The sequence below is a fragment of the Triturus cristatus genome, chromosome 8, assembly GCF_964204655.1.
Source record: "Triturus cristatus chromosome 8, aTriCri1.1, whole genome shotgun sequence".
Classification (NCBI taxonomy): Eukaryota; Metazoa; Chordata; class Amphibia; order Caudata; family Salamandridae; genus Triturus; species Triturus cristatus.
The window spans coordinates 773799728-773817207 of record NC_140591.1 but is presented as its reverse complement, the minus strand read 5'-3'; the positions used below and the strand labels follow the sequence as shown (position 1 = coordinate 773817207).

Below are 17480 nucleotides of genomic sequence, written 5' to 3'. Positions count from 1 at the left end.
CCAATATTGATACATAAGAGAGCACTTGAGGACAAATGAGACATATATAGCTTGAAATAAACATTTATATATGTATGATTGCTATGACCTCTCTTATTGTACGCTACCTGGTTCAAGCGGCAAACATTTCGATGAATCGCATACTTTGCCTGTGCTGTAAATGGTGCTCATCTCATTTAGGGTTTTCTTCAGCTGCAAAGGAATAGAGGGACACTGAATTAAACATGGATACTGATACATCAGCATATTTCTTCTTTTATCTAGATGGCTCGTGACAGGCACCTAAAAAATCAGAAATCTGCATTGTTCGCCAAAGCTCAGGCGGGAGGACGACAAGCATTACAATGATTTTTTTTCTTAAAAGTTGACATATTATTTTTGCAGACACTGTTATTGTGCTGCTATTAACAGAACTCTAGGGGTACAGCCTGGCACATAGTATCATGACATTTATTCCTAAATTGAATTATAGTCTACAAAATTAAAAGAGACAATACAAATAAAAAGTCACAAACACTTTAAAATTATTTTGTAAGGTGGATGAAGACATTAAATCGCCTAACAAAGTGCATTGAATAGTCTTTCAAAGCCAAAAACTGAAAATATTTTTTGTTTTATAGATTGCAAACAGTTAAGTGAGATTAGAAGTCTGTTTCTTCCACATATCTCAGAAATCTATATGCCTCTACAATATACATTTTTGTCTCGAAATCATTATAGTTGTATGTTCTACCTCCTGATGAAGGCTCTAGAGATTGGAAGAACTTCAGCCTATTATGTGCAAGGCCTACTTCTTAGATTCTATAGCAAAAACGCACAACTTACATCTTTATGGTACTTAACTTTGGCTCACAAAGAGTTGTGCTATTGTGATTATTCTGGCTCGTATTTTTAAAAATGTTTTTTAAATTGAAACACAAACAACAGACCAAAGCTCTTGCCTGTTTACTCAAAATGTTTGTGAAAGATTTATCTTATTTTAGAGTCCATAGATAGACCTAAGTGCTGGCTTGCTATGGGATTGCTGGAATTAGATTCCTGTTTAAGTGGGTTAATTGAAAGGTCTTTACATTGGAGATTATGGAAGAGTGATTAAAAAACAGCTAGAACCAGCAGAGAACCATTTTGTGTTCCTCCATCTTGCTAATGAGCTCAGCTTTTGCACAGCCTAATATTTATATTCATTTCTGGCGAGCATTGAAGCTAAGAGAAGCACTAACCTCCATCCATTCTTTGCAATTATGCTATTATATCAGTTGAGTCTGTAAAAAGCATGTAGAGGTAATTTCTGAATGTGTGTAGATCTTGTTAAGGGTAAATCACAATATCATCATCGCATTGCGTTGGTGGAAACCCAAACGGATCAATCAATCAATCAATCAGCAAATCAGTATTCGATTGTTACATCATGAAAGATACACTACAATAAAAGAATAAAAGTGTGTATGTGAAAACAAAAAAAAAAAAGGGAGAAAAAAACAAAAAAAACCTCAAAACGGGTCCAGCCCTAGAGGTCATACTAAAACCAGTAACATAACATAGCAATCTTCCAATTTTAATAAAAAAAATAAGACTAAGAATAACAGGGCATAAGTACATTTAAATTTCTAAAACTTAAAGGACTAAAGGGTTGTTCCTATTCTCTTGGACCCTGCGTATAGCCCAGGACCAACTTAAAAATTTGGCCAGAGCAATAACTATGTCCTCTCGGGTGTTGGTTCTCAAAATACGCATAGCTGTTTTATATGATCTGGTGCCTAGATTTGAGCAAATCGGCTTAAGCCATATTTGCCTAGGAAGAGCAAAAGCTGGGCACGCAAACAAAACATGGGCGGTAGACTCTTCCTGTGTTATACAAGTGGGGCAGTATCTGTCAGCTCCACCCTTCCACTTGTAACTAAAGGAGTTAAGTGGGAGAGACCCCACTCTAAACTGATGATATAGTTTGCGGTCCCCTACTCTAGAGATGAAATTCCAGTAAGGTTCAAAGCTACTCAGGTACTTATGGTCCAAAAAGAGACCAGTTAGTGAGCTACTATTTGTCTCAGACCAAAGTTTCCGTGACCTGGATTCCCAATATAGAACTTTATAATCTAGTTTACTAGGGAATTGATTGCCCCTAGGATCCAACCACAGATGGCCCAGCCCCATATCAGACAGGCCATTATTAATATATTGGAGCCAAACTATTCTCCTTTGCGTATCAAGATCCTTAATATACCAAATTGCATTGGCATAGGATAGAAGTTCCGGGGTAGTCCACAATCTTCTCCAATAGGAGAGGGGTCTATACCCAGCATCAGCGTCAAACGCCCTGCACCCCAGATCTAGCATTAAAGGTTGAATGGGTGTTGACTGGGGGAGGGCGGTCAATGAACGCAGAAACTTATTTTGGGCTTTGACTAGGGGCGAGAGATTATCGTAGCCCCATATCTCCGCCCCATATATGGTTGATGCTCTAACTTTCCCTTTATATAAAGCAATTGCAGGCCCCACTGATTTTGTGTAGGAGGCTCCAAATTCTTTCAATATAGCTCCAGCTAGCTGATTATGTTTAAGTACAAATAAATCTACTTGCGGCTTCCAGGTCAGCTTTCTACTCATGGTGATGCCAAAATATGTAAATGTGTCAGTCTGTTCTAAAGAAATACCGTTCAATGACACTTTACTCTTAACTGTGTTATGTTTGTGCATCACCATGTACTTGGTCTTATCAACATTGATTACCAGGTCGTGGTCATTACAGAACACCATAAATCGATCCAGGGCCCGCTGCAGACCAGATTGAGTTTTTGACAGGATAAGCGTGTCGTCTGCAAGCATATGAAGTGGGACCTTAGAACCATCTAATGAAGGGGCGTCGGTTGAATAGTTAGTGTAGTAGGAGATAACCCTATTGATGTAGAGGGAGAACAAGGTTGGAGCTAAAACGCATCCCTGCCTAACGCCCCTATTTACGGGGAATTTATCAGTTATCCCACCCTGTTGGCCCCATCGAACTTGTGCAAAGTTTGAAGTATGAAGTTTAACTATAAAAGATAAAAGAGCCAACGGCATACCAGCTTCCTTGAGGGAATCCCACAGTTTATTGCGGGGGACTAAATCAAAAGCAGATTTTAAATCAACAAAGGCTGTGAACAAAGTCCCCCCCGATATTATAACCATACGCCAGTAAATCATTATAAACCTGAATACCTGGTCAATTGTGCTTACGTGTGACCGAAAGCCAGCTTGGTAGATGGATAACACCTGAGACTCATCTATCCATTCGTGGACCCTAGCTAATATGGTCCTAGCCACTATTTTTTGGAGTGAATCAATTAGGCTAATGGGTCTATAATTGCAGGGACAAGAACGATCTCCTTTTTTAAAAATCGGGACAATTTCCGCGCCTAGCCAAGAGACAGGCAAAGGTGCGCCCCGAACCAAAGCATTTAGCAAAATAAGAATGTACCTTGCCCAATTATTTCTATCAAATTTAAAAAGGTCCGAGGGAATACAGTCCGGGCCTGGTGCCCTACCTACTGGTGCCGCTTCTATGGCTGCCTCAATTTCCGCCAAGCCAAAAGTTAAAACCTCCGTAGTTGCTAGGTCGATATGACCGGGCACAGAACTTGGAGGACAGGTAAACTGGGCTTGGTAATAGGAAACCCATTTATCAGGGGGAACGTTGTTGTAGGGGGTGGACACAGCCACCCCACTGCCCCATTTTATTAAGTGCCAGAATTGTGTCCAATTCTTCTCATGGGAGGCTTTCGTTAGCTCCTCCCATCTGTCCTCATCAAAGCGTTTTTTTGCCTTCTGAAGCACCCTTTAGATCTCCTTCTGCTGTATCTGTGCTCCAGCTCAACAGAGGTCTGAAAAAAAGGTCTACTGTGTAATCAGGATCCCCCTATGGTCTTGAAAAAATGCCCAGATTGTTTTTGCATTGACGGGCATGATATATGTTGCCCCAACTGAACTCAACTAAGGGCCCATTACAACGCCTGCTTTGGTTCAGTTTAGCTTTTAACCTTGACACTGTTACTCGCCAAGAATAAATCACGTAAAAGGAGTGCCCGTAGTCAATTTTAGCCATCACTTCACTCAATCTACCTTCTACCTTTACACCTAAAAATGTGTCTGCAACCAAAGATTTGGCAAACACCAAGCCAGGAAAGGGATCTCCGATAAAGAGACCCGTTTTGAGGGAGCCCGCTGGGTACTGCAGCACCCAGCCTGCTTGTAGCTAGCCTAATGAGGACAAATGCCACATAGGTGGGTGGGGTCTATTACATCTGTTAGACCCGGGATCCCTGCTTGGCTGAGATAGGTACCATAGGCCAAACAGGGACCCTCGTTTCCACGTCAGGGAAAGGACACCTTCTCAGATAGCCCCGCTCACCCCCTCGGTGGCTTGGCGCAAGCAGCCAGGCTTACCTTCAAGGAAAATGTGTAAAGTATTTGCAACCACGCTCTCAGCAACCCAATGATGACACCACAAATGGACTCCACACGAGTTTCATAAAAAACGAGTATAAATTTATATAAAAAGATATACGATAAGACCACACGATATAAATCCAACATATCCATATTTGTAATATTTCTCCTGACCAGTTGTTAGGCCAGCCAGCCCTTGTAGGTTCTGGCGATATCAATGAGCGCTTCTAACCATTCCACTGCAGTCCTACTGCAATGCTATGCAGTTCGTAATGCTAGAATCAGGCACTTTGCAATATAAAAATAATGTAGTTCGTAATGCTAGAATCAGACTCTTTACAATGTAAAAATAATGCAATGCGTAATGCAACAATCAGGTACTTCGTTATGAAGAAATAAAGCAATGCGTAAGACACTAACCAGGTAGTTTGTTATGCAGGAATAATGCAATGTGTAATACACTAATCAGGTAGTTCGTTATGCAGGAATAGTGCAATGCGTAATACACTAATCAGGTAGTTCGTTATGCAGAAATAATGCAATGTGTAACACGACAATCAGGTAGTTTGTTATGCAAAAATAATGCAATGCGTAATACACTCCAGCACCGATCACGGTGCCTTTAGGCGGTCTCTCCGCCAATCGTGCTGACTCGCAGTCAGCCTCTGTCAACAGTTGCCCCCACATGGGTATGGTGTAAACAAAATGTGCAGCTACGCACACCGGCCCCGGTACTGCCACTCCTTTGGCAAGTACGGGCCGCGATACGAGCCGAAGCAGAGGCTCGCGCTGCAGGAATGGGAGAGGCTGAGAGCGTCTCCATCTGAGCCTGCACCCCGCCCCAGGCGTCAACACACTTTACCTGGGGGGTGCAACCTCGCTCTCCTCTCCTCTTCCAGCGACTTGGGCCTCCGATGCAATCTTTGTGAATTCTGGGCAGTGGGACTCGGGCCCTCCCTTGACGAGGTTGTTCGAGGTCCCGCTCTGGCAACAGCGGGCTTGGGCAGGCGGCTCAGCTCCTCCGGGGCTGGCGGTCCAGGCCGCTGATGCTACGTAGATCTCAGGCTGCAACAGGGCACACGCACACAGCGTCGCTGAGGCTCACTTGAGCTTCGGGTGCACGATCACCGGGCCCTCCTCACGAAGGTCTCAGGTTGCACGAAGCACACGCATACAGCGTCACTGAGACTCACTTGAACTCCGGGTGCATGTTAACAAGGCAATCCTCACGAAGGTCTCAGGCTGCATAAAGCACACGCACACAGCGTTGGTGAGACTCACTTGGACTCCGGGTGTGCATGTTAACAAGGCAATCCTCGCGAAGGTCTCAAGCTGCACAAAGCACACGCACACAGCGTCGCTGAGACTCACTTGGACTCCAGGTGTGCATGTTAACAAGGCAATCCTCGCAAAGGTCTCAGGCTGCACAAAGCACACGCACACAGCATCGCTGAGACTCACTTGGACTCTGGGTGTGCAAGATAACAAGGCAATCTTCATGAAGGTCTCAGGCTGCACAAAGCACACGCACACAACGTTGCTGAGACTCACTTGAACTCCGGTGCACACGATCACAGGACAATCCTCACAAAGGGCTCATGCTGCAAAAAGCACACACACACAGCATCGCTGAGACTCACTTGGACTCCGGTGCACACAATCTCAGGACAATCCTCATGAAGGGCTCAGGCTGCAAAAAGCACACACACACAGCGTCGCTGAGACTCTCCTGGAAACTTTTGTGTTCCTGAGTTTCCGCAACAGGGAGCCAGCTCACCTTGGGCCCTTGGGGATCAGTTACTTCCGGACACAGCACACAGCAAAGTCCTTTCAAGCAGGGGGACACAGCACACAGCAAAGTCCCTTTAGACTCTCCTTGGTTAAAACAGCAAACTGCAGGCCAGACCCAGAACACACAGCATGGGTGAGTCCTTTCCTTCAGTCTCTTCAGTTGTTTCTTCCTTGGCAAAGGTTACTCTTGACCACGAAGTAGATTCAGTCTTGTTCAATCTTGATCAATCCATTTCTCCAAAGTTCAGGGGCTTCAGCTCTCATAGTTATACCCCTAAATGTCATTGAAGTCTTTGTGTTAAGGGGGGCACTGACCCCTGTTAAAACTAGTTCTGGGTGCCTCCTTGCCAGTGGCACTTTCTTCCTTTGATTAGTGGGGGTCTGGATTCTCAATCACTCAGCAGGAGATGGGACCATTATTTCATGGCAACAACCCAGGCCTCTTCACCTCTATGGGCTACTCCTCCTCCTACACTCCAGATGCAGGTCAGTCTGTTGCTGTCTCACCTCCTCTCCTGAGTCAAGACATTCCCCAGATCCTATCACTTTCAAATCCAGACAGTCAATCCACAACCACGCAGAGACACACAGAAATGTTAGAGCACAAAATCCCAGCCACTTCTAAAAGAGTAGCTTCTAAACACACAATGCAAAATCCACCTTAAAAAAAAGATGTGTTATTACATTGTGAGTTCAGACACACTAAACTTCACCTCTCCATCTTAATCCTTTGGGAAGATAGGCTGGAAAACATATTACACAGCCTCCCCATTCTATCCTATGGGCAAGATGGCCTTTCCACAGTGAAAAATGAAATGGAGATTATTTCACTGTCAGGACATGGTACACACCTTCGTACATGTCCTACCTCTCACATGCACTGCACCCTACCCAGGGGGTACCTTGGACCTACCATAGGGGTGCCTGATGTGCATAGAAAGGGAAGGGGGTGCACTTGTCAGAACAACATGGCAGTTTAACAAACTGCGCGCAGGCACTGCAATAGCAGGCCTGAGTTCACTCATTAAGGCTACTTGTGTGGGTGGAACAATTAGTGCTGCAGGCTCACTAGTAGTGGTTGCATTACCTTGCCCTGGCACACATAGTGCACTGTACTAGGGTCTTTACTAGTACGGCAAACATACCAATCATGGACAACCAATTACCATTACACTTTATACAGGGAGCACTTGCACTTTGACAATGACCAGCAGTGGCAAAGTGCCCAAAGCATCTAAGTTGGCAACACCATGTCAGAAAAAAGTTCTAGGGAGAAAGCAAAAAGTTTAGGGAACTTTAGCCAAAAAGGGCCAAGCCCAACAACATCATGAATTTGGGATCCCCGAAATTTAGGAACACCAGCGGTCTCCAACTGTGACTTAATCTTCTATCGCATTACGGAACAGCATCTAATTTTTCATGGCACACTTTAAACCTGAAAACGGATGTACTTTGGCGACCGTAGGGATTAGAGGTGTATCGAGGAAATTAGCTTCGCTCGAAATAGCCGATTGGTTCCTAATGGAATAGATGGAATAAACGATTTTGCCGCGGATGGTGATTTAATCATATGAACACACGCGGAGGGTCCACCACTCGTAGTGGGAGGTTACTGTATCCAGAGCTCTGAGACACCTAGACGGCGGTCTACACTCTGTATCCCGGTCTTGTGATTGTGTGTAATATTAATGTATAACCCCTGTCCTGAAGAGGCCTAAGAAGAAAAGGCTGAAACGTGGTCACGTCGATACTTTTAAGGAGGAGTCGTGGAATTTATAGTAATGTGTGGAATTGTAGGGTGTCACACTAGAACTAGGTCGACTGGTCCACTAGCCTTTTGTGTGTCACCTTGACTACTTCTAAATGGTTTGTCCAGAACTGTAAGGGGACACTAGTGAGAATTATTATATATTTTTTAGGGTTAATGTGTCATGTAATTTTTGTTTTTGGTTATGTACAGATGTTGTGATATATGTCCTTTTTGTGTTTCCTTCAATATTTAGGTGTCATTGCACATGTATGTGACAAATATGTTTTGATATATTCTGCAAGAATAATAATAATTGAGGAGAGGGTAATTAAATGTGCTCTACTCATATATTGTTCTGTATTTTTTCCTTTATACCATTTTCTATTGTATAAAATTACGTCCCATACCCAGGTATAAGAGGGTAATTTGGGTATACCCCTGTTGATTTTGTCCACTCTTTAAACCTGGGGCATTTGTGTGCTGGACCTCGACAATTAGTTCCTCTCCTTCCCCACTTTTGTGGTTGTTAATAAGATAGTATCCACATTTTGTAAAATACATCAGCGATATTCTGTTTTCATTGTCCTAAATGTTATTTACTGCTATGATTACTAAAAGTATCCCAATAAAAATATGTTACAAATTAATCTACAATACTTTGGCAAAGGAGGTAGGTACCAAGTTGAAAAGGTGTGCATGCAAACATTTGTATGTTAGGATAACATGGTCATTAGGTTTTTGGCAGATGCTATATAGTCTGTAAAACTAAGCATTTGGGAGGTATCATTGACTTACAAGATTGTATTTGTCATCCGGCAAAACAGAGGTCCCTTTCTCGCCAAGGGAGAGAATTTGGAGCTTGATTGTATTGTTATTAATCTGGTCTGGTGGGAACTTGCTCGCCTCCTCGCTGGCTCTCTTGTAGAATGCAGTCCAGGCTGCGCTTGCTTCATTCTGTAAGAGATCAATTCAAAGTGCAATTAGAAGAAAGCTGTATTCCCTGGCACAGAATGGCAGGATCAGGATTGTCACACCTATTTCTTAAACAAACAAGAACAATAAGATCACTGTTTTACAGTATTTTAAGTCCTGCACTTAAATGCTGATCAGATATCTATGTAGCAGTGTGCAGAATAGGCCCAGAAGGGGCTGTTCAATGCCAGATATTCAGAATAAATACTAATGATGTAAATGAGTTTCATTAAGATTCTTTGTATGTAAATTTATTGCAAGTGGATATCCTGAAAATCTAACATGAGCCTGGCCATCATGAAGCTAGATTGGAAAGTAAAATATGGCTTGTTTCAGTCTTGCCCAGTAGTTCTATCTCACCCAGAACCTCCTTTAATTATAAGTGTTTGCATACCAAACCATAAATATATTGAAAGTCACAGGACTCCAGATTATTAATACATAAACAATACAGTTGGCTTCTTAGGCATAGCCGGTGCAATGATTGGTGCACAGTATGCTGTCAATCAAAGCTTGTCAGCTGTCAGGGTTTACCAAATGCAGGGCGGCGTGATGTAAAGCAATGTAGAAACGGTCCTTCACTCAAGGGTTCCCACGCATCCTTTAAAGTCAGGAAAGATCAGGAATGGAGAACATGGAAGATATTCCATCTGGTGCACTGGTTGGAGAGTGGTGCACTAGATACAAGTGGACTTATAGAGAAGTACTTCCTGTTTCTAGGATGGGACATATTGGGCAAGGATGAAACAACAGTATAAACCCTCCTCCAGGGCTAGTTTAGGTGCCAGGGAACATTCCTCATTGTTTTGGCTACTCCGCTACCATTTATTTCACTGATTTCATCCCTCCACTTATGTTGTACTTCATTTTTCTGTTCCCTTTCCTCCTTTCCTTTGACCTTACCTTAACATCTGTTTCTTGGGCTTATGCTGAGCCTTGATTCTAACATATTTGTGATTTCCTCTGAGCTTGGCTACCCTGCCTTGGCGTGACGGAGCTTCGGGCCTGGTTTAGGATAGACAGAAGGTTTAACAGTGTTCATCGGCACTGAATAACTACTACGTTTATTACAGAATGCAAAATATATTGATGTGATATTTATGTTTTAGAGCATCATTGCTTTTTTCTGTGCTTTGTTATTTTTCATAGAATTCTGAGCAATGTCTCCTTGAAGGTCCTGAACCGATATCCAGTGCGTGTCCTTAACCAGTGTCTCTCCTGCCCCCATTTTGTCTCTGGTTCCTACTTAAGATAGCCTGCAAGATCATTCTTCAGCTGGAATGTGTTGATGAGTGGGATTCTGAGCAGCCCTCTTTTTGTTACTCAGTCTATCTCCATCGGTCCCTTTTTTACATTCCCTTCCACTTGAGGCAGTTCAATTCAAGCCTTGACATGGTATTATGATTTACACCCTTTTTTCAATGTGGAAACGTTCTAATGGATTTTAAAGAGTTATTAGATAACAGCCTTGTACCATTACAAGGCCGTCTGGATCACATGGACATCACACTAACCGCATTGATCGATAAATTAGTAATCTTACAGTCTACGCCTAACTTAGTGGGGGGTATGGGCATAGCTGCCCCAGTCACATCTGCTGTTTCTGTATCTAATGATGTATCTAATGATGTTGTTTCTGCCTCGCTTGACAAAATGTTGATTAGGGTTACTGCCATTGAGGATCTATTAAGATTAGGGCAGAGAGTTACCCCCAGTAATTTTTTGAATACACCTCTACATTTTATACGGGATGAAGTTACGGTAGCCCCCACTTTGCAGACTGAACCCATCCATATTGTAGATAATGTGTCAGAAAGTTCTAGAGGTCATAGTAGTACCTCGCTTAGAGGTGCCTTGACTCTTAATAATTTAAGAGAAACTTGGCCCATATCCATTTCCTTTTTATCCTCTACAGTTAGGGAGGAGATTAGTCTGAATCTACCCCCGGAAGCTACCCCATATGTAATCATTTTGGCCAATGTACCCCAGCTCCCTCTCACGGCTAACGAAACGTGGGAGGGACTGAGAAACAAGACTCTCTGTTGGCTCGGAACAAAAACCGGGCTTACAGAGATCTTGTTTGGTGAGTTTAAAATGGCAAGGCGAGTAAACTGGGTGGGGAATAGCGATAAAAATCTTCCCAGTGATTGTATTGTCCTTACTTTTAGATCACCTAAATTGGTACAGGAGATTCTACGTAGACTTGGTAATGTTTTTATTGTCGATAATGGCATAAATGTATTGCCCCTTGGTTTCTTTTATCCCCCAACCCTCCCGAAGGCAGAGGCCTAACAATTCTAACACACATGAAGGTTTTATGGTACCTTTGCACAATAGATTTGATATCCTGCCATCCCTGGATGATATAGACTGACTCATTTCCTTGCTTGGCCCCACATTGCAAAGAGGGTCTTTTTTATCAAATTCTTTTTGTTCAGAATCTATGCCCTCTGTTGCAAGGGTACCTGTTCATGACATCCTTAGCCCGAGGTCTGCTATTCCCGATACTAATTCTTATGGTGGACTGGGGTTATCGATTGGTGCCAAGTTATCTAGTGATGTCGCTGGTAATATCACCAAGGGAACACAGCTGTGTAATGTGAACACGTTAAATCCATCTTTATTTTTTAGTTTGGTCCCTTCACCCAATGCTACTAATAATATAGCTGTCTGTACTAAGTCTGTTGCTCAGGGTGAGCCTAGGCCTAGCCTAGTGAATATTCTTTCTTGGAACCTGGCGGGACTAGCTACTAAACTAGCTGATCCCGCCTGGTTAGACTTCATCTATAACTTTGATATCTTATGTTTCCAAGAAACTTGGATGGACGTGGTACATCACATCAATGGGTTCAAATCTTTTTTTACGCCGGACGTACCTTCTAATCGTGGGAGGAAAAGGGGAGGCTTAAGTATATATTTATCCCATAGGATGAATTTGAGCAAGATAGATCTTTCCGAATCTAATTCCTATTTTCAGGTCCTGAAGTTGAGCATTGATAGCACACATTGTATTGTTCTTGTTAATTTTTACAATAATATACCTAACTCGGCATCTGAGGTAGTATTAAATCAGCTACAGAAGGCCTTGGATAAAGCACAAAGGGGTAATAACAAGGATTTTTGTATAATGTGGGTTGGTGACTTTAATTTGGGACCTTGTCCACATGCAGCAGACGGTAATTGTGGTTTATTGTCTGGCGATGAGAAAGATATCTCCCATTTCCTGCATACTCATGTTTGGGGATCATTTGAAATTAATAAAGTTTACCCAGGATTTGGGTTTTGCCAATGATCTATGTTCACCTGCCTCCCCATTTAGTCATACTTTCAACGGCCGTGGGTTGTGCTCGACCATAGATTTTTTATTAATATCAAACAGACACGCTGGTAGGATATCTAATTTTAAAAATGTATCCAGTTGCCTTCAGTGACCATTATCCTTTGAGTGTTATTTTGGATTTGCCAGCTAACGTGCTATCTAAAAAACACGCGTCTGCACAGGCCTCACAAGATATTGCCATCGATAGGGTTAATGGCTACACTATTAAATGGGCAGGGATAGATTCACTTCGGTTAACTAAGTCACTTTTGACTAGTTGTAAAACTGATTTTTTTGTCTGTCTTGATGAGACCGCCTTGGACTCCAATATCGTTAACTCCTTCTGTAAAATTACACAGGCCATACAAACTAAATTAAGATCAGATCCTCAAAGATCTTTTAAAGATAGGCCAGGCTGGTTTGACCATAGGCGCATGCAGCCTTGATAGCTGTCCTACACCAGCCCATGAAAGATCAGGAAGCCATCAAAAGGGCAAGGGCGGCGTATAAAAAGTCCCTAAAAGAGCGAAAGGAGGTCAGAAGGAATGACCTATGGCAGGCGCAAAAGAAAGCTTCAGCCATCAAGGATACAAAAGGGTTCTGGAGGGAGGTGAACGCTCCATTTCTTGCTACACAGGGTGATTATCCCGGACCTGCTCTGTCTAACTTCCTCCCAATCGATATTGATTTTAACACGGAGGAGGTAATCTTGGCCATTAATGCAAGCAAGGGCGGAAAAGCCCCAGGACCAGATAGTATACCTGTGGACTTATTTAAATCTTGCCCCCTGTTGTGGGGCCCACTGCTTACTCTGGTCCTACGGGCCTGTTGTACTTGCGGCCTCCCTCCGACCTGGACGGAATCAATTCTTGTCCCGATATTTAAGAAGGGCGATCGTAACGACCCGGCTTGTTATAGACCTATTTCATTGCTAGATTCTCTAGTGAAGGTAGCCGGGTGCGTTATTTTAAATAGACTGCAAATGTGGGCAGAGAATGCCGGTGTAATTTCTGAGCTTCAGTACGGCTTTCGCCAAGGTCTTGGCACTGTGGAGCAGAGTTTGAACTTATGCCTCCTATTGGAGAAATATACACAGGCAAAAAAGGGGAGTTTATACCTGTGTTTTGTCGATTTGAGTTCGGCTTTTGATGGTGTTAACCATCAGAAGTTGTGGAGCATACTGGAGGCCATGGGGGTGGAAACCCCTTTAATTAATTTTTTAAAACAATCATACCTTGATGCCCGGGGTAGGGTTCGCTATGGGAGAACAGGAGAACTCAGTGATAATTTCCCTGTCAGAAAGGGGGTAAGGGAGGGGTGCGTACTAGCACCATTCCTGTTTACCCTCTATATAAATAGCCTGGGGGATACCCTATCTAGGGATTGTCTAGATATACCCATTGTTGGCAAACGGTCTATTGGCGTACTTTTATATGCTGATGACGCAGTTTTAATAGCTCGTACACCACTAGGCCTGCAGAGACTAGTCACGAGTTTTGTGTTGTATATGTCTAATTTAGACCTAAATGTAAATATCGGCAAAACTTTTACAATGAAATGCACTAAGCCTTCTACCAAGTGCCGTGATATTTTTATTGGTAACAACAGGTTGGAATTTGCCAAGTCCTTCTCTTATTTGGGTATTGTGTTTGAAAATAGGGGTTCGTGGGCTCCAGCTATCAATTTCAGAAAATTGCTCTTTGCTAAAGCCGTGGGAGCTCTTTTAAATTTTGCTAGGAAGCTAGGCAAGCGTCCCATTATAGATCTACTGACAATTTACAAGGCCAAATGCATTTCAACTGCACTGTATGGAGCTGGCATTTGGGGCTATGCAAGTGTAGAGTCTATTCAGAAAATCGAGAACAGTTTTTTAAAATGTCTTTTAGCTGTCCCAGCCAGCACCGCTACGTATGTTTGTCACGCCGAACTGGGACTACCATATGTGTCCGACTTAATAAAAATACAGCCAATATTATTGTGGCATAAAGTCTGAAATGGTATTTCCACCAGTCTCAACCGGGATGTGATAAACGACTGTCTGAATTTACAAGGGGTTTTACGTATTTCCTGGTTGGTGTATGTCAAAAAAAGCCTGTATGACATGGGTCATCCCGAGTTTTTTGATAAACCTGACCGTTTGACTTCAATTACGAGGAAGGAGTTAAAGTCCCTATGTTTTAGTCATCTGGAGATGCTTAGATTTTCCTCTAACATTATGAAATCAACGGTCAGTGCTAATCAACTGATCCAGACCGAACCAGGGTTACAACCTTATTTGTCTTTTAATTTGAGTATATACGCTAGGATGCTTTTGACATGTTTGCGTCTAGGCAATTTTCATAACATGGTTTCATTCCCCCAAATTAATGATTGGTCACATCTTTTGTGCCCATGCCCGTGCGATGACGTCTCCCCACAGTCGACAATACATGTCATATGTTTCTGTAAGTTTTACATCATAATCAGGAAGAGATGGATCATACCCATTTTAAAATCACATGGTCTGAGACAGTGTCGACCTGCATTCATTAAACTGCAATATTTGGATGATGAAATCAGTACTGGCCATATAGCTATATTATTAAAAGGGGTGGTTAAATCTAGAAACTCGATGTAATCAGCACCCAGCGTAACTGATTCTCGATTTTATTCACGTTAGGATGTTTAAAGAAATCTGTATTGTATTTTTGATGTTCTTACATGGATTGATACATCATGTTTTTAAGTCTTTGTTTTTATGATGTGTTTTTATGATTTAATTGTTTTTAAATCGAATAAAGTGTATTTTTTTTTTATTTGATTTGATTTACACCCTTTTTTCAATGTGGAAACACTCTATCAGATGTCAAATTTATATTCATAGTAAATGTTGAACTTCCCACATTAAGATGATTGAGGAAGAAATACAATGATTTTACCAGGAGTACATTTTTCAAAATACTACAGTTTTATGCATTGGTGGACTCTGCCTGATTTGCAAAGCGTGCAAAGCATGTGAATTTGCACATGTCTATACAGTTATGTGTACAGAACATAAAAGCAATTTAGCCCTTAGACAAGCCCAGTAGGTATTCTTAGAAGAGTGATCACAGAATTCTGATAAAAAACAAATCAGGGGTGCCCAACTTAGATTCATTAGGGCTGTATCTATGCCAGATAATGAGGATATCCACATAAAATCCAAACGATTTCCATTTAAATACATTATACACAAAACTATCTTATGTGGATAACATGGAAATCTGATATCTGTCCATCCTTCCTGTGCTTATGTTGTGCATGCCTGAAATAAGGTGAATCTCCTCAACAGTGCACTTGTTCTTCATCATTGGAATATATTTCACCACACACACCTTCATATCCCATTTCCAAATGAAAGATTTAGGTCTTAGGACTGCAGTTAAATGTGGAAAAATCAAAACACTGTATACAATTCACAGTCAGGTGTCACCAGTGGAGTCCTTTAACTGCATATTGTTTAACTGAACATGAACAAAAAAAACCCAAAAAGAAAACGTTTTTTCTTACAAAAACTCAACGTGTAGACATAAGTAACTAATGCAATACATAGAGTTCGAAGGGCTTGTGCCCACTGGGGTCTGAAAGACAGATTACAGTTTGGAGGCACAGATGAGACCCTCTTGTGACTCGCAACCCCTGAATCACGACAGACAAACCAAGAGAAAGAGCCTCAAAAGAAGTGTACTGCACAGTACCGACGAATAGCACCGGCTCTAGGCATATTTAAACAACTGCTAACGTACAGCGTTCTGTTTAATAAAAGTTACAATTGACCTTGCATTTATTGGGGAAGAGATAGGGAGAAAAAAAAATCCGGCAGGGAAGGATGTTTAACCATGGAGTGAAGCTGGTAGGAGGTGCTCCTGGTCAGTGAAGCAGTTGACAGGCGACACCCCCCCCCCCGTTTTACTGTACCACCCAGTAGGTTGGCCAGTGGTGGGTGGTGACTGTCAACACTGAAGCGGTGTAGAGGGGACCGAGACACAAACCCCAGTGTTTAGCCAGAGCTATTGACTTTGTCAATGTCTTTAAGCTGTACTGTAGAGAAGTGTGGCTGCTGTGCAGCTTGCTGAAAAGTTGTAATAAAAAAGTGTCAGAAGCATTTTTGTTACCTTATATATGACCAAGAAGGCATTATGTACAACTGAACGACCATATTAAAAAAAGTATTTACAATAAAAAATGACCTCAGTTTTCTTTTGTTCTTGCAATGCTGGCAACTTGTTTCTGCCTATTCATTCCAATGGTTGTTTGTTAAAGCTTTTTTTTGAGGGGGCATAAACAATCGGAGGGTGAAGGTTGGGAACTAGTACCTGTATTATAACTCTAGCAGCAGCCAGACACTAGGGGAGAATCAACAGATGCCAGATTCCGAGAGCAGGCTGAGGTGGTGCTGAGGGATGCTTAGGTGGTAGTGGTGGTGGTGGTGGTGATTGGTGTGGAGACGATGCTGAGGTGATGCTGAATGATACTCAGGTCTTGCTGAGTGATGATGATATGGTGGTGCACTAGTGCAATGGCGATGCTGAGTGATACTGATATGGTGCTGAGTGATGCTGTGGTGGTGCTGAGTGATGCTGTGGTGGCGCTGAGTGATGCTGTGGTGGTGCTGAGTGATGCTGTGGTGGTGCTGAGTGATGCTGTGGTGGTGCTGAGTGATATTGTTGTGGCGCTGAGTGATGCTGTGGTGGCCCTGAGTGATGCTGTGGTGGCCCTGAGTGATGCTGTGGTGGCGCTGAGTAATGCTGTGGTGGCCCTGAGTGATGCTGTGGTGGTGCTGAGTGATGCTGTGGTGGTGCTGAGTAATGCTGTGGTGGCGCTGAGTTTGTTACACTGTGCTTAAAAACTGTTGTGTAAGGGGAGCTGATTTCCGTGTGAAGCACTAGAATACCCTTGGTTCAAGTTTGCGCTATAATTATGCAGGACTTGCAAGCGGGTGTGGCCTAATGTAATGTAATCGGACAATATCAGGTGAAAGCACTACGTATTCACAGCTCAGGGAGTGCTTCTTCTTATGACAAATCTCCTAATATCACACCCGTTGCAGCTAGGGCTGCGGATGTTAGAACTGGGTAACTAGGTTAGAATCTCGGCTCAGGCGCAGCATCTTGTGATTCCGTGCAAATCACTTTGTTACACTGTGCTTAAAAACTGTTGTGTAAGGGGAGCTGATTTCCGTGTGAAGAGCTATAATGCCCTTGGTTC

The 17480-nt window shown here is 42.7% G+C and overlaps 1 protein-coding gene across 4 annotated transcripts in view; it reads right to left on the bottom strand.

The window, feature by feature from the left end:
* Positions 1-17480, bottom strand: part of ACE2 (angiotensin converting enzyme 2) — a 507698-nt gene that overhangs the window by 431616 nt on the left and 58602 nt on the right. For all 4 annotated transcript variants that reach the window (XR_014967783.1, XR_014967782.1, XR_014967784.1 and 1 more), the window contains exons 2-3: positions 8759-8917; positions 108-192 (exon numbers count right to left, since the gene is read on the bottom strand). Coding sequence is in view for 1 of the 4 variants with exons in the window: in XM_085622215.1 (XP_085478341.1) it covers positions 108-192; positions 8759-8917 (244 nt within the window). In the remaining 3 variants the exon portion in view is untranslated. The remainder of the gene's footprint in view (positions 1-107; positions 193-8758; positions 8918-17480) is intronic.